This window comes from Pogona vitticeps, chromosome 3, assembly GCF_051106095.1.
Source record: "Pogona vitticeps strain Pit_001003342236 chromosome 3, PviZW2.1, whole genome shotgun sequence".
In the NCBI taxonomy this organism is placed as follows: Eukaryota; Metazoa; Chordata; class Lepidosauria; order Squamata; family Agamidae; genus Pogona; species Pogona vitticeps.
The window spans coordinates 252,233,978-252,257,887 of record NC_135785.1 but is presented as its reverse complement, the minus strand read 5'-3'; the positions used below and the strand labels follow the sequence as shown (position 1 = coordinate 252,257,887).

Here is a 23,910-nt window from a genome sequence, read left to right as displayed (position 1 = left end):
TGAGAACTTAATCCGTATTGGAAGGCGGTTCTCAAGTCAAAAGTCTGTAGGTCAGGTCTCCATTGACCTACAGTGCATTGAAAACCGATTAATCCCGTAACAGGCCGTTTTTGTTCCATTTTGGTTTTTTTCTGCTCTGTAAGTCAAATCTCAGGCTGCAAATCAAACCTAAATTTTGCGACCAGAGAAGTCTGTAACTCAAAAAGTCTGTAAGTCAAGCCGTCTGTAAGTCAAGGGTCCACTGTACATTTAAATTAACTGTTTAAGAGGGGAGCACATTCAATACTTATGCTGCTAACAGATTTTTAGTTTTTTGATTTTTACGTTTTTAGAGTGATAGTAATGCATATGCTTAGAATCATAATAATTGAGTTGGAAGGGGCCACTGGAGCAAGAAAATGCTATTTTACCCTTGCTCTAGAGCATGGGTCTTAAACTCAATTTACCTGGGAGCCGCTGGAGGCACAGTCTGGGTGAGGCTGGGCTGCATCAGATTTTTCACCAAGCGGAGCAAGAGCCCGAGGAAGCTGCCCAGGAGTTTCCTTAGCCCGGTTGGGGCTCTGAGGAGGAGGAGGAGGGGTGCGTGAGCGAGGAGAGCCAGTGAGTGAGGCGAGGCTTTTTTTTACTCTTGACAGCAGAGGTTGCGTGGATGCTTTGGGGGGGCAGGCAAGGCGGGGGCCACAAACTATCATCCGGTGGGCCGCAAATGGCCCCCGGGCCGCATGTTTGAGACCCCTGCTCTAGAGCCTTTCATGACTTCTTTCCTAATTATTTTATGATTAGTTGAATACATGGTGAGCTTGGAAGTAGAAATTATCTATTTTTCTCTCCCTCCCCTGCCACTCTTGAGCTCTCCTCCCTCTATGAAAACAGGAGAGCACAATAAGGCTGGCTGGCACTCTGAAAAAGTGTTCGTTTTGATTACAAAGGGGATCCACTGTCGTATTTTTGTTGCTGAACCTAGCTGTAAAGCTCAAATATCAATACCTATTAACTACCCAGAGAAAGAAAAGAATATTCTAAGCCATCTTTTTGTGAGAAAATATTTAGCAGCAGCTTTCTCCCAAGTTTTAAGCTTTTAACTTACAGGCAAATGTTTTCTTCTCCAAAAGTCTGATTGCTGACCCTGTCAGGCTTTCATCTAAAGCTCGGAAAGAATCCCCAATAGGTACTTTGGTAATGCTATTTCTCTTTTAAAAGAAAATATCTGGCTGTGGTTCCAGGGTTTGGGAGTTTGTTTCCCCACTGTGAATCTCAGCAGAGCCAGCCTATGTGGCCTTGGGCAAGCTGCAGAGTCCAAAGTTGCCCCCGGAAGAAGGAATGGTAAACCACTTTGGATTATCTAGAAAACCATGAAAGGGGTCACCATAAGCCAGAATTTACTTGACTGAACACAATTATTAATTTATATTTGAACTATCTAGGTTCCAATCACTGTGAAATTCAGTGTCACTCACCCTATCTTGCGTGTTACGTGCTGTCAATTTGGAATTGAGTTACAGCGACCCCGATTGTAAGGTAAGTGAGATGCTTAAGGAGCTGTTTTATCAATTCTACCCTCCCCTCCCCCAAATGAGTTTCCATGCCCAAACAAAAATTCAGACCCAGATCTCCTGAGTTGTAGTCTGTCATTCTATCCACCAACACTGGGTATCCTGATCCAACGTTACCCCACAATATTATTGAAAGGCACAGAATGTGAAGCATGAGCAAAAATCCAACTATTATCCTCACCCAGACCAGTATCAGTGGTAAAAATACAAAGCAAAGTGAAATGATTTGTTATCATTTAATGGGACTTCACACTTGTAGCCTGAGGCAAGCTACTTTATTCTTCCTAATGACGGGACTAGCTCTGGATCCAGTACAACAGAGGGCTCGATCACACGTGAGAAAAGAGCACCAGTTATACCGATTCTTTTCATACTTCTGTTGTTCCAATACATTTTTTTTTCAGGATCACTTGGTATATATATTGACAGGAGTATTCACATTGTTTGTACCTGCATTGATTCTTTTTTTTTTCTCGCTAGTAGTAGCAGCTGCTATTAGCAATTTACCAATATTCCTTTTTTAAAAAATACTTCTTAGGGGCACAAGCGCAGTGGCCATGAAGTGGTCTCAGTGCCCAGAAATCCAAACTCTTCACAAAGAAAATAAATTGACAGCAACATTCATACATGCTGAAACGATAAGGAATGAAGCAATACATCATCAGTACAATTTAAAACAACCTTCCTGGCAAGGAAGAAATAAACTGATTGATGGGTGAAATTAATCAATGTTGGCTGTGTATTGTGTGACCGGAAAACTATGAAAAGAATTTAAAAGCAGCCAAATCAGCATAATTTGGATTCATTTGGAAGGTGTGACTGAGCCCAGAGTTAATTTGAGAAATACAGTAGGAGCTTCGTATCCATGGGTAATTGTTTCTGAGCCCCCCTGTGGGTGCTGGAAAACATGAATTATAGCAAACATTTCCCTCCTCAAACCAGACACCACTCACTCTCCAATCCATGCAAACCTTATGATTACCTGAAGAGAAGGCGGAGTGCAGAGGTTGCTGCCACCACCTTGGAAGAGCCACTCACCTGCATGCTGAGCTGTTTGTTGGTGTGCTCTCAGGCCTCAATGCAAAGCAAGCCAGCTGGAGATACCCCATTTTGCTTTGTACCAAGATCATCTGGCACTGATGCTTTTTAAAAAAATGTCTAGGTAAAAAACCAGGTAAGAGGAGCTGCTCCAGAGCCTCCTGGGAGAAAACTCACAAGAAAACTCACAAAATTTCAACAGTCTTCTGCAAGTGACTGGTACATTGATTGGTTCAAGCCTGGCAAGTGGGATATATCCCATCAATTGTCTACTAAGTGGTGATTAAGAAGTGAGAAAAAGGATGATGCAGCCAGCAAGGAGAAAGAGAAGAAGAGAAAAAGGGCAGACTCGCCTACTTTGGGTACTAGCACTATTCACAGCTAACTTTAATGGTATCCCGCACCAGAATGTGGTGTTCAACAGATTATCCTCTAGTACAGTCCTCAGTATGAGAACCTTTGTCCATTTTTGTCTTTAAAACAGCATCTTAAAATATAAGCAATTTATTCATCCAGTTTACTTAATCCCTGCCAATAAATGGACTCAAAGCAGCTCACAGACTATTTTAAAAATAGTTATAAAGAATAAAAAACACAATAAAGTACAATATTAAAAATCATAATCATATTACATGCACTTCATATTGCATTACAAATCCCTTCGGGTGGGTTCTGCTTGCTCATTAGATCACCCGGCACTTATGCTTTTTTTTAACTCTCAATCTCTCTGACTCTCAGTCTCCTCCTGCTGAGTATTTTATATCTCGTGACTCCACCCCACCAGCACTCCCATTGGTCTATGAAGATATTACATTAATATTCACGACCTCAGTGGACACCACATGGGTAAACCAGAAGGCACAAGGAGCTACACCAGAGCCTTCCAGGAAAAACACACAAGAGGAGAGGCCTTAAACAGCCAGAGGCTATGCTATGTATTCTTCATAACAGATTCTCTGGATCCCTTTATCGCCAGTTCTGGTAAAACATGATTTTTTCTGCATTTTTTATTTTAATATTTTTAATATTTGATTCAATTTTGCAGTATGTGGATAAGTGCATCACTAAATACTGATCCCAAGGATAAGGGAATCTTATTGTACTGATTCTTTATTTTCAAAGCATTTTTTAAAAAATTATTGAACCCTTGGTACATTTCTGAAATACAACATATATATATATACTGTGCTTGACTGAAAGTGTTGTTTTCAGTTCTGACAGGGAATGTGAGACTTATATACCATGGGAAAAAATAAACTTACTTTTACAACTTTGTACATGAATTTTCACAAAGTGACCACGTGGATCTATTAGGAAGAAAATGTTCCTTCCTTGAAACCCACAAAATGATACACACTTCTTTAAAAATAGTTCCATTAGGCAAATCATCATAATGCCTATTTTATGTATGAGCAAGTGACAGTGTGAGAAACGGACTATGTATCTACCTTAGTCCTAGATCACCTTCATGGCAAATTATTCCAGTCTTATTCAAGAATATTTTAGTGTAGCCACCCAAATGCAAAATTTATGTCCACTTGTACACACACACACACACACAAACCAACTCAGTTACCTTAGAACAGATGGACATAGAGACAATCCTTCTTTAGTCTTCAGTGCAATGTAATTTAAAGGGAACCAGCTATTTATGTATATATTTAATTGGTTATATTTATATTTATGTTCCTCCAATGAACTCAAGGCATTGCACTTGTTTGACATAGTTCCCACATGATCACTCCAATGACCCTGCAAGGTAAGTCAGACTGTGAGAGTGTCAGATCCAAGATCACCTAATGAGTTTATTAGCTTAGTGGAAAGGACTTTGGTTGGCTTATGCACTATGCTTGGTTGTGGAGCCAGAAGTTGGGAGTTCGATTCCCCACTTGTGCCTCCTTGATAGGTGCCAGACATGATGATCCATAGAGTCTTTTCCAGCTCTGCATTCTAAGATGACGACATTGATCATGATAGCATACCCATGCAATCCATGAAAAATGAAGAAATATTTGAGTATGTAATAAATATATTATACATGTTTAATCAGATATAGATGGAAAGTGGTGCTGCGGGTTAAACTGCAGAAGCCTCTGTGCTGTAAGGTCTGTAGATCTTCAGCTGTAAGATCGAATCCACACGACGGAGTGAGCGCCCGTCGCTTGTCCCAGCTCCTGCCAACCTAACAATTCGAAAGCATGCAAATACAAGTAGATAAATAGGGACCACCTCGGTGGGAAGGTACTGTAACAGCATTCTGTGTCTAAGATGGGCGGGGTATAAATCAAATAAATAAATAAATAAATAAATAAATAATAAGTCGCAGTGGCCATGCAACCACAGAAGATTGTCTTCAGACAAATGCTGGCTCTATGGCTTGGAAACGGGGATGAGCACCACGCCCTAGAGTCGGACACAACTGGACAAAAATTGTCAAGGGGAACCTTTACCTTTACTTTAATCAGATGCAGACTCGTGATCTGATTTAAATTGTACTTCCTCCTAAGTAAATGCACACAGGATAGTCGTCTTACTTCTGAGTAAATATTCACATGGCTGTAACTGTATAGATATATCCTGGGAATAAACTCTGTTGAAGTGAGATTTACTCCTGAGAAGACTAGCCCAGATTTATGGGCCTGAGAATATTGTGAGCTCAGCTGATGTGGTGTATTGGTTAGGCAGCCTGGATAGTCCAAGGATGCAGAATTTGTAGTCCTCCACATGTCATTTCACAGCCGGTCCCATGATCCTTCACCACTATCTTTGTAAGCTAAGGCTGATGAGAGGCACTGTCCAACATCTGGAGGGATACAAATTGCTTACCCTCAGGGCTAGATCTGTGTTGAAATTAGCTGTCAAGTTTCCTGACTTTGGACCGGTTATTCTCAACCCACGCCTTCCTCGTGGGGTTGTTGGGGGAGGGGGAGAGAGAATTGGATGCCTTTCTGAAGAACTTACATCATTTTGTGGATATAAAAACAAGGCACCATATAAGGCACAATCCCGCTTTTTGTGGGAACACCAAAAGCACATCCTTAACGGTTTCCTAATACATAGGAGCAGTCCACCGGCCTCGGAAAGATGGCTACCAATTACCAATGAGAAGGATAAACAGCGATACATAATTACAAGTCCAGTTGGATATATACATATAATATAGGGAGGAATAATAGAACTTTTGACACTCACTCCTACCGTCCCCAACTAAGAGAGACGGAGGGATGGGGCGCCCCTTTTATCTGCCCTATTCCAACCAGGCTCTCCCTCAGGAGAAGACCCGACCTTCTTTCCTGACGGCGATTTTAAGGTCGGTTTTGGGGCCCCCCCCTCCCACGCCTAAGGCGGCCGAACTCCGTTCCTCTGACGGGCGCCTCCGCTAGGCCGCCCCGTTGCCGTGGCAACGAGAGACGCCCGCAAGGCCCCACCTGCAACTGCGAAACGGGACGGCCTTGTGGGGGAAGGAAAGGGCGGCAAACGTGGCGGGAGGGCAGAAAAGAGGGGACCGGAGCTGACAGGCTCTTTCCGAACCGCAGGTGCAAAAAGTGGGCAGAAGACAACCGACAGCCCGCCCGGTAACTGTCCTCTCTTTCCCTTCGTCCTCGTTTCTTCCTTCGCCTTCCGGAGGGCTGGAGGCGGGGAGGTGAGCCCTTAGCCCGAGCCAACGTTTCCCGTCTTCGCTATATTCCAGAGTAGAGGAGAAAGGCGGGAGGAAGACTCTCTGCCTATGCTCAGAGACACGCTTCTCCCTCCTTTCTCACGTCCTATGCTCAGGCGCACTCTTTCCCCCCTGCCTTTCTCAGGTCTCCAGAGAGCGAATCTGGAGCGAGAGAGAGAGACCTACACAGCCTATGTATGCTCAGAGGCAGTTTTCCTCCTCCCTCTCTCACATTCTTTTTGACAGAAAGGAAGGCAGGAAAGAAGGAGAAAGCCTCTCTGATCAGTCTGCTGCTGCTTTTTATGCTCTGAAGTAGGAGTCTTAGCGAAAACGAGAAACTAAAAACAACTTTTCTTCCCTGAACAGAGTGGATAAGTGCAACCCTGGATGGTGAAATGGAGAAGAAGATAGAGGCATCACAGGAACAAATGATGGCTAGGTAAGGTTGATGGCCAGCAATCTTCTGGGAGTTTGTGTGGTAGTGGATGGAGTGACGGACCAGGACTCAGAAGACCTGAGTTCAAATGTATGCTCAGCCATGGAAACTCATGGTGGGGATGAATAGTACTTGTTAAACCACTCCTTAGACATACCCCATACCTTGTGCAACTTGGTGATACATAACATAGTTCTTCATACCTGTGGATTTCAAGCAGTGGCTGGAACTTGTGTTTTTCTTCTTTTGGTTGGGTTCCAAATCTCATCAGCTCTGCCAAGGTAAGCCAGCAGTAAAGAGATGCTGAGAACTGTAGATCAGCAACATTTGGAGTGCCACAGAGTCTCTATATCTGCAGAGCCAGATGTTGGGAGTTGTGTCTCCTTGACAGGGGTTGGACTCAATGATCCATAGGGTCCCCACCAGCATTGCAGTTCTAAGATGATGATGATAAGTGGATTGCGACCAGGACACACCACATCCAAACTGCAAGTTAGGGAAGTCTCCTACTTGGTCCACAAGCTGTCCAGCAGGCAGTGGAGCTAGTCTGTTTCTAACCAGTTTTCCTCTGACTGTAACTTGTTAATTGTCCATTAGTGATAGACTGTAGGTAGTGTAGGATAGGTAGAGGGAACATTACCATGAGTTAAGCAGGATTTTAAATCATGCTTTGTAACTGGTTCAAGATTCTAGTTAGTAAGTCAACACTTCAAACCAGAATTTCCAATTTTTAATGTGTGTGAACTTTGGTTTAAGCAGAAACTGAAGTATCAAATATGACATGGGAAAGGAGGCAGCAAAGAGAGAAACCAGTGACTCCACCAGTTCCACATTATATATTTGTGTGAGTGGAGGCTAAGGTGGAAAAGTGATAGTTTGCCATTTAAGAATATTGACTACAATCCTATGAATACTTTAGTGGGACTAAATCCCATTGAACTCAGTGGGATTCCCATTTCAATATACAAGTCAATATGCTGTCAATGTGCTTACATTTTAGTTGACTCTATACAGTACATGGGCTGCAATCCACAAAAGCTTATGCCAAAAAGTATTAGTCTTAAAGGTGTCATAGGAGTCTTTTTTGGTTTTGTTGGGAAAGACTAACCTCCTTGTATTTTTTCTTCTCTGAATAGGATTCAATATTTAAAAATATCTCTGTAGACTGAGCATGAAGGTTGCATAAAATCAAATGTGCAGAGTTATATTGATTAATTTAAACTGTATGGTTTTTCCACAACCTACAATTTTATTAACCCCAGTGGCATTGCAAAACTTTAACTGCTGCTCATGGAAGAGCTAAATAGGAACAAATGAGAAGAGAATCTGAAATAGACTTACTTGTGCTCTAATCAGCCCCATAGGATCACAAATGATTCCAAAGGTTTAGAATGAAAGTACATCATGCTGCTGTTTCAATTTGTTAAGTGAAATAAATCTGTTAACTGTAGCATGACACTGATGAATTTAAGGTTTCATTTATTAGGCAAACCATGAGGCAATAGTATGACTTACTGCTTTTAATGAAGAATGCATCTAATTGACCCACATTTCTTGTTGAAATTACTTTTCAGACCTGGTCAAGGAAAAGAGGCTTCTTTTGTTTAATATCTTTGGCATGCATAACCTTCCTAATTGGAAAATGTTATTATCTGGAAATTGCATTGTAAAATTCTCATCCCTGTCAACAGAATACTATTGAGGACATTTTTATTAAACATTACCTGATTAGAATTCTTCAGAAATCTTAATGCAAGTGAACATCATAATGAACATACTTCATGATGGCTGAAGATTTAGAAAAACAAATTTTGTGAGAGGTGAAGCTACTGGCCTGCTTAAGCTTTCATTTTCTTCATACATTCAACTTGAATATTTCTTTGCTCATATTCTATGTTTACTCAGGTATAAGTCCTATTGGTCTAAGTAAGAATTACTTCCTATGATGTTTGCACATAAAGGCAAACATAATAATTGAGGGATGGCTCAGTAAAGGCCCAAAGGGAAAGATTTGACTAGCCTTCGCGAATACATTTGACTAATTCTTTGTAAATCAGTATGTGAAAACAGCATTGTAAATCCTGAGCAATTTCAGTTTTCCACTCTCCATTTTCATCTCAGTTCTCCAAAACCCCTTCCTATGTCCTTGTCACAGAGTTAGATAAATTACTAATTGGAACTGAGGGTGGCAGACTCTAAAAGTGGTAATGCAAAGAAATGCCTTTTCTAAGTTCTGCTGTATGCCCATCTAGCACAGTATTGTCTACTCTGACTGGTAGCTACTCTCAAAGTTTCAGTTACAAATCCTTTGCCTGTTGCTCAGTCATATTTTTAAAGAGACCTTGTGTTGTGTGCCATCAAATCAGAAATGATTTTTAGTGACCTTAATAGGGCTTTCAAGGTAAATGAGATATTTAACAACTGGTTTTTCCAATTCCACCCTTTCCCCGCCCCATGAATTTCCATGAGTGAGTAGGGTTCAAACAGGTCTCCTGAATTCTAGTCTATCATTCTATTCTATACACTATACCATGCTAGTGATTTAATCTGGAATTGTTTGTTTCGCATACAAAGTGCACTGTCTTCCACTAAGCTGTGGTTCTTTCTCTCCGCCACACTCCTTCCCTGATCCCTCCAGCTTTCTTTCCTCTGTGCTATTCTGCTTTTCCAAGACCTGTCTTCTTCTGCCATTGCTTTCCCTGGGCCCTTTTGTCCTGCCCCTGCTCTTTAAAGATGTTTCCAAATGAATAACTCCTACTAACTCTATAAGGTGGCTTGGCAGCTCAGTGGTTTACGTCTCTGGCTGTGGAGTCAAAGTAGGGAGTTTGATTCCCCACTGTGCTTCCTGAGAGAAAAGCCAGCCGGTAGTGAAGCTGCATAGTCCCAGAGCAACCCCAGAAGAAGAGCACTTCTGAGTATTTTCTATCTGGAAAACCCTGGAAAGGATTGCCATAAGTCAGAATTTGAAGGCACTTGATTATTGTTTTATACTAATGGTGTGAGTCAAAAGACAATGTCCATTTTCTTTCCCAGAACTTTGACAGGTTACATTTTTGAACTACAACCCTCCAAATCCCCAAGTCAACATAGCTGAAGACCATGGTAGTGGTGGAATCCAGGGGGTTGTACTAAAAGAAAAAAAATCATATTTTTTCCAAGCCCTGATAATGCCTGCTGACTTTGCTGAATAAATGGTGATTCTTCCTGAATAGAATGATAATTGTAATTGGTTGATAATTGCATTGGTTTTGATGTACTCTTTGCAAAAAAAAAAAAATTGCTAAGAGGAGTCTGTATTCTCAAGTTTAGGATGATGTACTTTTTGGGACTGCAGACCACTTTATCAGATACATTGCTAGGATCCAAAAGGTGAATGAATACAAATAGAAATCCTGTCACTGATTCAGAAATGCATTGGAATCTTCAGCTCATTTTCTTCCAAGGGAATACTGCTCTGCAGGGACCACAGAAACAACGGTGTACAACAGGAGTTTCAGCAGTTGCATGTTCCTCTGGAAACATTCTTTTTTAACATGGCTGCTCTAAATAATTTCCTTTAAACATTTTGTGCTGTCAGATTTTCACGGCAGGACTGGGCCATTCACAGCTTGCCATCTGACCTCCAAAGTGCAGTTTGGGAGCATATGGAGAAAAGATGGCCCAGAGATGGTGCAAAGGCACAGAGCACTGTCTCACTCTGTTAATTGCATACTTGCCAAATAGAAGGTTTCCATGCTGTTAATTTGGAGAGTCAAAGCACCAGCCTGTTTGCCAGCTGGAATCAGCCTGAGGAAAATGAAGCTTCTTGGAAAAGCAGAAATATCCTCGGGTTTCGGGCAAAACCAAAAGAAAAATAAAGAAGACAAAAACATTGTGGCACTTTAAAGACTAACTGCTATATTTTAATGTTTTGTGTCTTTGGGTGAGCCAAGTGAGGTGTAATATTACCCAGTATGGAATTTCTAAATCCAAACTACTTAAACTAATGCTGAAAGGTTTGCACAGCCTAATTAAACTCCATTAGTTCTGTGACACCTAACATCATCTTAATTATCATGCTGACATATTTTGTTCTGGTTTAGAATAGTGTCTTAGAATTACAGAGCTGGAAAGGACTCTATAGATCATCGGATCCAGCCCCTGTTAAGGAGGCACAGTAGGGAATTGAATGTCCAGCCTCTGGCTCCACAGCCAGATACTTAAACCACTAAGCTGTCCACCTCCCGGTTATTGTTGTTTAGTCATTAAGTCATGGCTGACTTGATGTATTCACGAAGGCTTTCACGGCCGGGATCTGATGGTTGTTGTGGGTTTTTTGGGCTCTTTGGCCATGTTCTGAAGGTTGTTCTTCCTGACGTTTCGCCAGTCTCTGTGGCCAGAAAGTGCTGTCCTCTGAAAATGCTGGCCACAGAGACTGGCAAAACGTTAGGAAGAACAACTTTCAGAACACGGCCAAAGAGCCCAAAAAACCCACAACAACCATCATGTCTGACTCTTCGTGACCCCATGGAAGAGAGAGCACACCAGGCCCTCCTGTCTTCCACTGCCTCCCAGAGTTGGGTCAAATTCATGTTAGTAGCTTCAAAGACACTGTCCAACCATCTCGTCCTCTGCCGTCTCCTTCTCCTCTTGCCTTCACACTTTCCCAGCATCAGGGTCTTTTCCGGGGAGTCTTCTCTTCTCATGAGATGGCCAAAGGATTGGAGCCTCAGCTTCAGGATCCTTCCAGTGAGCATTTGGGGTTGATTTCCTTCAAAATGGATAGGTTTGTTCTCCTTGCAGTCCAGGGGATTCTCAATAGCCACCTCCCGGTAGGCACCTTTATGATAAATAGTGTGCCACAGATTTTGCCATAATAATGGAAAGAGTAGACTTTATGTTAAATTTAAATTTTTATCCTTTCACTGAGAAGCTTAGTCTAGCATACAACTCTGTTTGTCCTAGCACAGCCTTTCCTTACTTCCACATGTTGACAGCTAACTTGCTTTTGCCTTGTGACTGGTCATTAGAAAAATGTAATACTAATTTTTGTACATTTTTCCTAACATGTATCTGTGAAGATTCTCAGTCATCCAGGTGAGGTTATCTGGAAGTTGAGTCATGGCAACTGGACTTCTTTCTTATTAGGTTGAAACGTTACTCATCAAAACAGCTTTTTCAGCAAAACATTTCAACCTGATAAGAAAGAAGTCCAGTTGCTGTGTCTCAACTTTTCAGATCTTTAACGTGTAATTTGACCATGCCAGACTGGAGAAAGGTTTCTTTTCAAACAGACAGGGTACACAACCTTGGAGGGCTAAGGCTAATTTTCCACCTTCAGAGCTGAGAGGTTATACCAGCCCCCTGTCCCCGTGAGCGAAAGAGTGTGCAATCAAAATGAAATGACACTGGTAGTCTGTTTCACTTTTACTTTTTTTCATTTATATGTCTCATTTCAGAGAACATGTGATGCTACAACCTGTTTCATTACAAAACTGCTATTTAAAAAACAAGGAAAACATGCTGCTTATATACTGCCCCATAGCACTTAAAACATTCTCTTGGCAGTTTACAAGTTAATTATGCATGCTACACATTAGTGGAGGCCTCTAGAAACAGAAAACGACTTCTTTGGTTCCTGTTTATTTTGTAAAATTATGTTGCAGTGATTGTCATGCAGGGGCTGCAAAATTGCCTTGCAGAGCCATTTTGAGGTCCTGGGGCCACACTCCCCAGCACCACGGAAAAAAAACATAAGCACTCCAGTTAATTTTGAAATCACAGGTAAACTTATTTGAGAGAAATACAACATGAAACTCAGTAAAAAGATACTTTCCTTTGTACTATACTGTACTTAAAAAACAATAATTTATTTTTAGGTCTGTTCCTTGTGATGCTGAGCTTCAGGAATTAATGCATCAAATTGACATCATGGTAAATAAGAAGAAATTAGAATGGGAAAGGAAACTCCAAGCTTTAGAAGCAAGAATGACAATCCGGGATCAAGAATTAGCAACTGCCCAAAGCAAGTTAGATCAAAAGGGTCAAGAGGTATGGTGTGCTCTTTTATAAATTGTATATTCTTGTGTGAATATTAAGTAATTCTGACTACTTAATAGCTTGTTTTTTCAGGATATTTATCAAATATCAGAATCCTATATTCTTTGAATGCATACTTAATACTCCTCTATTAGAATACTATGCGTGGTAAAATCAAAGTCAAGGGTTTGATTCATGTGCAGTTTGAGTACAGAAAGCTAGCAGATTTATCTGTACGTCAGACTCACATTGATTCGAATGTTAAATCCATATGCATTGTATGCCATGTTGCCAGTTTCAAGTGTTGATGTGACGAAGATGCAAGGAATAAGCTTGTTTCTCGTGTCTTTAGAGAGCAGGATCAGGCATAGCCATAACCCACTGTACTTCCATTTTCTGGGGAATTCTGAGATAATTATGTATGTATGTATGTATGTATGTATGTATGTATGTATGTATGTATGTATGTATGTATGTATGTATGTATGTACGTACGTACGTACGTACGTACGTACGTACGTATGTACGCGCACACACATGTATTTATTTATTTATTTATTTATTTATTTATTTATTTATTTATTTATTTATTTATTTATTTATTTATTTATTTCCTCTTCCTTTTCTAAATCCAGATTGAACATCTTACATACCTGTCTCTTTCCTACAAGTATGGTTGTCCTATCCCATTCACAACAGCAGGAAACATTGTCATAGATACAACAAAATTATTCCACCTTACTCTCACCCAGAGGTTGCTGGTTTGTGGTTTTTCTCCCATTAACATTATTTTTCAATTCTAATCCATGGGAGCTGAAGCCAGCATTTTTTTTTTCATTTCTGGGATGGTCCTGTTGCACTGATTATGGATTTAAAGAGAATTGGTTGCTATGACTTCAGTATTCACCTGGGAGAAGAAATGAGAATGCACCAGCCCATTCCTCAGCCTATACTTTTCATCAAAACTTCTCATCATGTTATGTTGAAAAAGTGTAACTGTGTCTTCATAAAGCAATTGTTCCCAGTCTTGGGACCCCTAATTATCTTAAACTATAAGACACAGAATCCTTGAGAAATACCATGGACTCTTAGTTATAGTAACTACGGTTTTAGAGTGTTATAGTCTAAATCCATTTAGCCCAAAGCCGTCTCTGCTGTCCTCTGCCTCCCTTCCCCGCTGCCTCCGCCACTGCAGGAGGCAGTGGGGACAGGAGGCAGAGGGCAGTGGAGGTGGCTTTGGAAGGCAGAGGGCAGCGGGGGCAGCTTTTTTTTGTGATTTTTTTTTCTTTGGCCGAAACAGATTAAATGGCTTTCAGTGCATTCCTATGGGAAACGGTGCTTTGACTTACGAAATCTTCGAGTTACGGCCACCGTTCCAATACGGGTTAATTTCGTAAGTCGAGGCACCACTGTATATCTTTACAAATCTTTATGACACAAACCTTGAACCACTTACTACAGAATGTAGACTATGGTCAGACAGTAAAAGAATTAGAAATTTAATGACTTCATCCTTAATTGAAAATGAAAGGTTTTATATTAAAAAGAAATATTTATGATCAAGAGCCAATATAACACTTATAATGGGATAATATTCTCTGCGCAGAGGGAACTTTACAAGTGCATATGACTTTTCATAAACAGTGTACTTTATCCTCTGCTCCAAATGAACCAAAGGCAATCAATGAACCAAAAATTTGACGTCATTTATTCTGTGTCCAAGTTTATAAAAAATACATTGGAGGTGGTCAGGTCGAGAAGGTAAAAAATTAATGGATTTTGGCTCCAATTAAACTATGTGCAGAATGTGTGCATATGCTTTTCTTAAATGAAACCTACAGCTGTTCAGCATGTATGGAAATGAATCATCCTCCTTTCTTTTTCCCTTGCCATTGAAGTTATCCTTTGTTTTAAATCAGGAATAAAAACTCTTGTTTTAGGGTAAGGCTAAGAAACCTGTTATCTTGCACAGAGATTTTGGTCAACTGTTCCAATATCCCAGTACAAAAATATACTCAAAAGTTTTTTTCAAAAAATACTAGTCTCAACAGAAGTGTCAGGTCAGAGAATCTGATGGCTGAACATCTCCCTAAGAGCCCTATGGAACCTTCTGGACCTCTAGGAAAAATCAGAAGCACATGTAAACACAGCTGACATTTATCTCAGTTAAGGGTTAATTCCAGAATGAAACCAAATAATCATTTCCAATCCTATCAAAATTCATCTGAGTATCAAGTTTTTTTTCATTGTAGCAATAATTCCAGGCAACATTGGTTTCTCTAATTCTACAAGCTTTATTTCTATATCTTGTTTCTATGTTTCATAAGCACAAATACTTCAAAGAGTTAAAAGTTAATATGTATTGAAAACATTCTTACAGTTATGAAAATTGTAAATGCTTATGAAATGCTTAAAAATATATGAATATTAAGTTGCAGACAAATACTTAAGTCAGAATTCAATCCACAGCATGATAAAAATCGTGGTGGCGCTGCAGGTTAAACCGCAGAAGCCTCTGTGTTGCAAGGTCAGAAGACCAGCAGTTGTAAGATCAAATCCACGTGACGGAGTGAGCTCCCGTCGCTTGTCCCAGCTCCTGCCAACCTAGCAGTTTGTAAGCATGCATATGTGAGTAGATAAATAGGTACCACCTTGGTGGGAAGGTAACGGTGTTCCGTGTCTAGTCGTGCTGGCCACATGACCATGGAAACTGTCTTCGGACAAACACTGGCTCTGTGGCTTGGAAATGGGGATGAGCACCGCCCCCCCAGAGTCAGACACAACTGGACTAAATGTCAAGGGGAACCTTTCCCTTTACTTTATGATAAAAATGTATTTTAAGGGTAAATAAGAACCACGAGAATATTTCAATTACATTCTAAAAATGCAAGAGCTTATACTCTGAAAAGACACACTGAACAAACAAAAGACAGAAAAATTATAAAACACATCATTAAAAATTCAAAGCATTGTAATTTTAAGTATACTTTAGCCATTAAGCATATTAAAAATACTCTCACACTAAATTACTCTTAAGTGCTCACCCGGACAGACTAATTTGAATCTATAGAGGAAAATCCATGTTGATTGTGTTTATGGCTTCTGGAAATGCATTGGGCTTTGGCTTACACTGAAGCAAGTTTTTTAGTCTTAAAAGAAAATAATACTTTGTTTTTCGTTGCACAGCAAAATATGCTAGAAATTAGGTCTTTGGCTTCTTTTCAACACATTTAATTATTTATGTTGATAATACGCTTTTCATTATTATCCAGTGGAGGTATTTTTGTGCTTCTTTGGTAGCTTTGGTTTTTGGAGTTCTTTAGATATATGAAAATATGTGTTTTACAGGTTGGGCTGCTGAGACAGAAACTGGACAGTTTACAAAAGACTAAGTATGAGATGGCTCAGAATTATGATGCACAGCTTGAAGCCCTGAAAACCCAAGTAAGCTAAAAAGTCAGATTCTTATGTCACAATGTTTGTGTTATTTCAAGGTTAGTTTAGTAGACTGTGAAACGGTCTGGATCAAACTTCATTAGTGTAACATCCTAGGGTGGACAACTGTGGTCTCCAAATGGTGTTGGCCTTGAACTCCCAGCATCTCTTGCCATTGTCAACATCTGGAGAGTCAAGTGCTTTCTAGAGGGAAGAAGTACAGTGTTGTCCTCTTCATTACTCTCCTTCCTAGAATATTCTGGTTGATTCTGCCCTAGAACTCAGTAGCACTGCTGACACATCACTGTTCTGCTCATAGCTTTAAGAAGCACTAAAATAGTGAAGAAGGGGAGAAAGATTTGGTAGGACATCTCTAAGAGTCTTCCTCTAATTCAGAGGAAGACTGAATTAGAGACTAAATATCTGTCCAAACTGGAGAATTTTGGAATATTCTAGGACACATTTAAAAGGTTCTTATCTTCAGTGTTATCTATTTTATCTTCCACTTGGACAAACCTTCTGCTCACACTGCAGATGTTTACATTCTCCCATGAGAACGGTCCACATGATTGCCAGTGTACTCACAACTACCTGGTTTACTGACAAGTAAAGAAGCAGCAGAGGACACCAGTGGCATGAGGGTAAAACGTTGGGGGAAGTTGAGGGAGGTTAAAATCCCCTTTTTCCTGCTTTTCTCCTCAGCCGAGGCACTGCTGGGGCTGTGCTGTCTTGTGGGGGTGGAGCTCATGGGGTAATTTGATTCACACAATACCGTACCAATAGCAATCGGAACAGCGATCTATATACTCATCTGGACAGACCCTGACACACGCAGAAAGTAATCTGAACCAGAAGGAAATATATAGATAATTGGTCATATAGGCCTGAGATTTATCCCCTCTTGTCTTTTTTTTTAATATGTGTTCAGATTGCTACTCTAGAGGTACTTATATCCTCCTTCCCTCTCTGTCATTTGCTGCTTCTTCTTCTGAATAAAGAAAGCCAGGTTCCGTAGTGAAAGTCAGCATTGTGGCTTCAGTAAATATGTTTAGTGTGCTTTCTCTCCAGCCCTGTCTTTCAATGAATTTCTTTTCAATAAGAAATAGCAAGTCCAGAGTAATTACTTAGGCCAGCCAGTAGTCCCAAGCCCAGCATTATGTCACTTCATTCTGCCAGTAAATATGAAATATTCATCTCAGAAAGACTGGTAAATATTTCTCCCTCTCCCTTCAACAACCTTGATCTGCTGACATGCAAGTGCTGCAATCAAAGAGTGTTTTTTAGTTTCTTTGTTATACTCATTTGTATTCCTGTTATAGATGTCTGCAAAATGCTTCACTATGTTTTGCTCAATTCCAAGAGATTCATCCCAAGTCAGGAGGATTCTTTCCTCCCTAAACCTTCTCTGATTCAGAAAGTCATGACCCCTGTCTTCAAAGCTGCAGCTCGACCCACATCAGAGCAGATTTGGAAAGGGTTGGGAGGGAGAGGGGAATTCACTTCACAGCAGTGAGTCTTCCAGAGCTTTAGGAAAAGAAAAAAAACCACACACACAGCATGACATTTTTTAAAAAGTCAGTGTGCATACACACATCAGTTTAAGGAGTATAGCAAAAAGAATGAAAGATCATCATTTCCTGACTTTCACTGTCAGAAGGGAATGTGGCGGAGAACAGTTGTTAAGGAAGGACTGTACCACAAAGATCTTTGCCTCTCTGATCCAGGGTTCTAGTTTTTAAGAAAGAACAAGAACAAAACAAAATGTAAATCATTTCAGACAAAAACGAGCTCATAAAAGGAAAGAAAGAATGGGAGGGAGGAACAACAGTTTGATAAGACTAATATCAGAGGGACCCATAAAAAGAGAGAACTGGCTACTGTGGAACATGGCCTCACTTTCTGCTCTTTGTGGATGTGGGCAGACAGCAACCAAATGGACATGACGCTACATAAGCAGCTCAAGGCTTCAGTGCCTCCCCTAAAGTGTAGCTTCAGTATTTTACGAATCTGGTCCGCAAGGAGAAGAAAAACACATTTCAAGTGGTTTTCCCTCTGGCCTATGAAAATACTCTGCCGGATTTCCAAGGATTCCAGTAGATCTCAAAAGGATGAACCAAGGCTCTCCCAACCAAGGGGAAATGCCACCCCCTTTCTCCCACTTGGTAATGAAGGATGATTTGTTTATAAAATTGTTTAAAAAGCTACTTATCTTAAGACAGAACATTTTTAAAATTTTCATTTACCAAGCATAGAAATCCAACTTCGCTGCAAGAGTGTCACTTCTGGAGCTGTTCTGTTTTCTTTAGTTAATTTGAAGCTTAATTAAAAGTTTCCCAATGGGAGGTTATAGTGCAGAAGTGAATTTAATCTGGGAAGCACTTTACACTAAACCCTGCCCAACCCGACAACATTTTTATTAATCCATCGCTTTATTCAACGCATTTATTGCTTCCTCCATATCACAGAGTCTCAAAGCAGGTGACAGTTTTAGAAAAAAACCAATTCTCCTGGAGGGAATGAAAAGATGCAATGAGCTATGGATTTAGACATTATTGGTACCACACAGGTCTTCTGAATGTTGGGGAAAATATTGAAATGATCAGTTTTCAGCTACTTACAGTATAGATAACTAATGCTCCATCTGGAAAAACCCCAAGTTAAACCAAGAGGTTTAGAGTCCTCCAAGCCAGCAGATAAGGCTGTTTAAATGAAGGATGGCTTTTTGACATTTAAAAAAGTAGTAAGTCTTATTTGTTTTAAGAGTTCATAGACTGCAGCCAAATTAATCAGGAGTATGACAAAGGGTATTCAGAATATTGCACGAAAAGTGTGTTACATTTAAAAGAGAAACATGTATGTATTTCCAGAAATCATTCTGAAAGTGAAACCTTAAATTACTACTTTACTTTGGATCTGGTGCAAACAACTCATGATTTGGTGTAAATCCCATAACACCAGCTGTTATGAATGCACATCTGTTCAATCTTTCAGCCATCACAAATGTCATGTGAGAATAATGACATTGAACTACGTTGTACTGCTGTTGCAAGGGTTAGTAAGAAAGTATGTGATCTTGCTACTTGCCTGAGTGCCTCTCCCTCAGAATGACCACCTGCCTCACCCACACCTCATATTCTGGGATGTTACAGGTGGCCACTCCAAGAAAGGCCTGGAAATCAACATTTAAAACTGGGCCTTCTCTGTTGTGGCCACAGTGTTATGGATCTCTCTCTCTCTCAATTTGTTTATTTAAATTTCTATACCACCGATCTAGTGGCCAGCCCTTTCCCTCCTTGGCTTTAGAAAACAACTAAAAACACGGCTGTTTACACAGTCCTTACACAGGCTTACCCCAGACTAATTTTGCTTAAGATCACTGTATTCCATTAAGTGTGGGATAATTGTCTCTGTTTTGACCCCATCTATCTCTATTTTTAAAGCATTAGTTATTTTATACTCAGACATTTAACTTTCTGTGATGTTTTATTAGATTATCATTGTGATGTTATTACATGTTTCTGTTATGACACTGTGACCTTGAGTAGTGACCTGGCCATTAGATAGGTGGGATGGATGCGTGCACGGGTACATACATACATACATACATACATACATACATACATACATACATACATACATACATACATACATACATACATACATACATACATACATACATACATACATACTCCTCATCTACTGTATGGTAGTTTCTACTTTTCTTCTTCTCTGAATAGCTTCACTCTCACTCTCACTCTCCTTTCCATGTTGTTTCAAATATATTTATAGTGTTGCAGTAATGGCAGGCAACTGCTTTTTGTTACATCTAACCCACCCCAATCTTTCTCACAGTCCCTTTCTAAAAGTTTCAGTTAGCTCACCCAAACAATCTTGCTATAAATTAAGATTATGTAATCTGTTTCAGGTATTTATGATAGTCACTATTTGATGACTCCTAATTTTCCCTCTTTCTATGATACTTTCTCCCTGAGATTGCCACTACAGTATTATCATGTTCATTGAATTTTGTTCTTAATTATTATGATGTTTTCGGGTGCAATAAATGCATTGTGCCATGTAATGTGCCTGTTTTTTTTTTTTAAAAAAGGAACCCTAGTTGTCATTGTTTAGTCGTTAAATCATGTCTGACTCTTCATGACCCCATGGACCAGAGCACACCAGGCCCTCCTGTCTTCCACTGCCCCCCGCAGTTGGGTCAAAATTTATGTCCAACCATCTTGTCCTCTGTCGTCCCCTTCTCCTCTTCCCTTTACACTTTCTCAACATCAGGGTCTTCTCCAGGGAGTCTTCTCTTCTCATGAGATGGCCAAAGTATCTCTTTTTAACTTATTATAATTATTCTCCTTTATTTTATGAGTATCTTTTGCTAAATCTTTTACTAAGCCACCCCGAGTAGACATGGTCTAGAGGGGCGGGGTAAAAATCAAATAAATAAATAAATAAATAAATAAATAAATAAATAAATAAATAAATGAATAAATAAATAAATAAATAAATAAATAAATAAATCTATACCTAAATATTTAACAGATTAACATATCCTAAAAATATTTATCAGCAAACCTTTCTTGTTCTAGTTTATTATGATTAAACAACATTATTTCAGATTTTTGCCAGTTTACACATATGCAATATTTAAGAGTGATTTTACTAATCTCACACACACCTAGTGAGTTTTAATAGCTGAGCAGGGATTTGAACCCAGCTTTCCTGAGTCTTACTATGAAATTTGATCCATCCTACAATGGCTCTCGGAATAGTTGAAATCCTGTTGCTTAGCATAGTACGTTGCACTAGAATAGGCCCATTGAATCAGTGGGCATTTAATAATTCACACCTGGCTTAGACCCATTTGAATCAATTCATCTGTGTACCAGTTGTGGTGCCCAAGCCTCCCTAAGAAGCGCTTAGCACTTGGTCAGAGAGTTCCACAGGACACTTACCTACTACCTTTGCACTGAGGCAAGTCCTAAGACCTCAACAGTGTGTAGCATAAGCCCCTTGAACAAGACTGACCTTAAAAGAACACTTTACTTTTACCCAGTACTTTGCAAATATAGACACATGGACTTTGTGATTCCTTAGAACTCACAACAGCTCAGTTAGGTAGGACTCTTAAAGATAGCTAGTTTGTGGCCCTCTTCACTTCCTGGATTTAGCTAGACTCTGCTGTTCAAGAGACCAGTCCTTTGTAAGAATTTTTATAATTATTTTTTTATTAGAAAAATAGAGTTTTATATGATCAGTTTATATTGCTCAAGCTTTAGCATAGAGAACATACTCAAAGATTATTACAGTTAAATAAAATAACTAATCCCCATTAAAATAAAAAACACTACTAAGCTGGGCTAAGGTGGGCTAGCCCCACCTCCTTCTTTCTTTTTAACTTCAAGCCAGATACTCAAACCACCAAGTTCTTTTTATCATCATGGAATTTATCATCATGGAATCAAACTAATCTCACATAACCCATCATGCATTTTCTACATTCTCTAACTCCTCCCTTCTTCTTGATACTTCATGACTGTTAACCAATTAACCTCAAGAGGCTGGAACACCTTCCTCCACCCTCAATTCCCATAAAGATCCAGGTGTTTTATCTCTTCTCCAATTAGCTCGGAATGTTGAGTCTTTCACAGGCCTCTTTGCCTGACCTTCAACTTTATCTCGAACCACACTTTACCAGTCTTCAGAAAAACACTCTCATAGCACTTAGAAAAAACACATTCCAATATCTCTCAAATCATCTCCACACAGAACCTGTCTGACTTCATCTTACATTTCTCGGACTACATATCCCACACTGTTTCAACTCTATCACACTAGTTAATCCAGAACCATTAAAACTGTCAACACAAGATGGCACTAAATAAATGCCAAACAATTCGTACAAGCATTGAAGAAGGAATCCTTGTGCACAGCAGCACAGCAAAAGTATCAAGTCAATATGTAATTAACAGTGCCATTAATTAACACCATAAACTATATGGAAGCTCAGTCTTGTTCCTCCTTAACAATTTAGTTGTAATAACTGATGTGAGTTTTATTTTGTTTTTAAATCAGAAACTAACTAATTAGAATATTTAAGATGAACTGCCTTTGCTAAGTATGTCTTTGGTGATAAGGAAGAAATAAGACATTCCTGCCATTCATTTCATTTGCAGTTTGCCAAGCTGACACAAAGCTATGAAAAGCTACAGCTGCACCAATTAAAACAAAATAAATCTCGTGGTATGGAGAAATGTACAGAAAACAAAGACACGCCTTTTCAGCTGAGCAGTTTAAACCAGAAACTGGAAGTAAGTATTATCTGTCTGATGCACTGCTTTCTTCCATATATTCCACTCCATGATTTGAGATCATCCAAAGAGGCCTCTTATGAGTCAACCCTGAATTTAAGGTATACCATACAACCAGAGAACCCAAATCTTTCTCACCGGTGACATCGCCAATAATGCTCTCTCCTTGGCTAGCCAAGTCTCTCTTAACTTTTTGCAAAACAGTTCTACTCATATTCAGATGTTTTTGGGAAGTCATATGAAGTGAATCTCCCTTACTTGTCCCTAGCATCTCATTTTCTGATTAACTGAACATAGAGGTTCTGTGTAACTTAAGATAGAAGACAGAATATAGTTATTAATCTCCATGATATACAAGCTGTATTTATTTATTAAACCTCTGTTACACCTTTGCATCAGAAGGGGTGCTCAAGGTGCCCAACAAAAGTAAAACATAACAAAAATATAAAAAGGTTAAAATGGAACATAAAGACAAACTTATTCAAACACCATTAAAAAACAAGCAAAAGAAGTCGTAGTGAGCACTCCAACTGATAAAATCCCTTCATCTTATGTGGCAGCAGTCTTCCAGGATAGAAAATGTCTTTGCCTACCAGTGCTAGAAGAACAGAGAGAAAGAGAGAAGTTAACCTAATCATCCTCATCAGAGAGCTCCACAGCATAGGAGTAGCCACAGAATAGCCTCCCTCTTGTATTCCAACCATTAAGCTCCAGATGCTGTGAGATGCCTCCTCTGGAAAGCCTAGAATCCAGACAGGCTCATAAGGAAGAAAGGCAGTTTTTGCAACAGCATTATTCCCTATTCATAAAAGATTTCAGAGATCATAACCAGCACTTCGAACTGTGCCTGAAAACAAACTTGTATTGGTAATGCTGTTGAAACAAGGGAGCCATACATGCCCCGTAATTCACCTGGTAAACAGTCTGGATAAGGCACTTGGGATCAATCAAAGCTCTGAAACACTTAGACAGCCCCATACTGAGTGCATTACAGTACCCATTAAATTTGCGTTAAGCACCCAGTGGTTTCCCATCCAAGAAACTGATTAGGTCTGCACCTGCTTGGCTTGAGGATATTGCAGCATGAGCTGCTTTTGGACCATTCACTGTTCCTCCTCGCTCATGGATTTTCTGTTCTTTTTTGAACACCATTTAAAGCTGTTCCCTCTAATACGGAGTTCCCAGTAGTTTCTCATCCAGATTATTGTTCAGGTCCTCAGTCATGCAGGTTTAGTGTTGGGTGTTCCCAGCTCTGCACAATCAAAGTGCATCAGAGAGACAGCAGCTTGGCACCAGTGCTCAGTATTGATATGTATGAGATGTTGCTGTTATTTGGCATCAAGTCACCTCTAACTCATGGCAACCCTGTGAATGAGCGCTCTCCAAAATGTCCCATCCTCAGCCACCCTGCTCAGCTCATGCAGACGAAAGCCTGTGGTATCTTTTAGGGAG

The 23,910-nt window shown here is 39.9% G+C and overlaps 1 protein-coding gene across 3 annotated transcripts in view; it reads left to right on the top strand.

Annotated features, from left to right (window-relative positions):
• The first annotated feature begins 5,994 nt into the window (after nucleotides 1–5,994).
• Nucleotides 5,995–23,910, top strand: part of DEUP1 (deuterosome assembly protein 1) — a 52,960-nt gene continuing 35,044 nt past the window's right edge. Inside the window, exons 1-6 of one of the 3 annotated variants that reach the window (XM_078390136.1) lie at nucleotides 5,995–6,166; nucleotides 6,616–6,688; nucleotides 12,331–12,448; nucleotides 12,544–12,715; nucleotides 16,052–16,147; nucleotides 22,324–22,458. In XM_078390136.1, coding sequence (XP_078246262.1) covers nucleotides 12,578–12,715; nucleotides 16,052–16,147; nucleotides 22,324–22,458 — 369 coding nt within the window. In that variant the 5' untranslated portion in view covers nucleotides 5,995–6,166; nucleotides 6,616–6,688; nucleotides 12,331–12,448; nucleotides 12,544–12,577. Of the gene's footprint in view, nucleotides 6,235–6,615; nucleotides 6,689–12,330; nucleotides 12,449–12,543; nucleotides 12,716–16,051; nucleotides 16,148–22,323; nucleotides 22,459–23,910 lie in introns of all 3 variants that reach the window. The other 2 variants (XM_072993576.2, XM_072993577.2) reach the window with 2 other exon arrangements.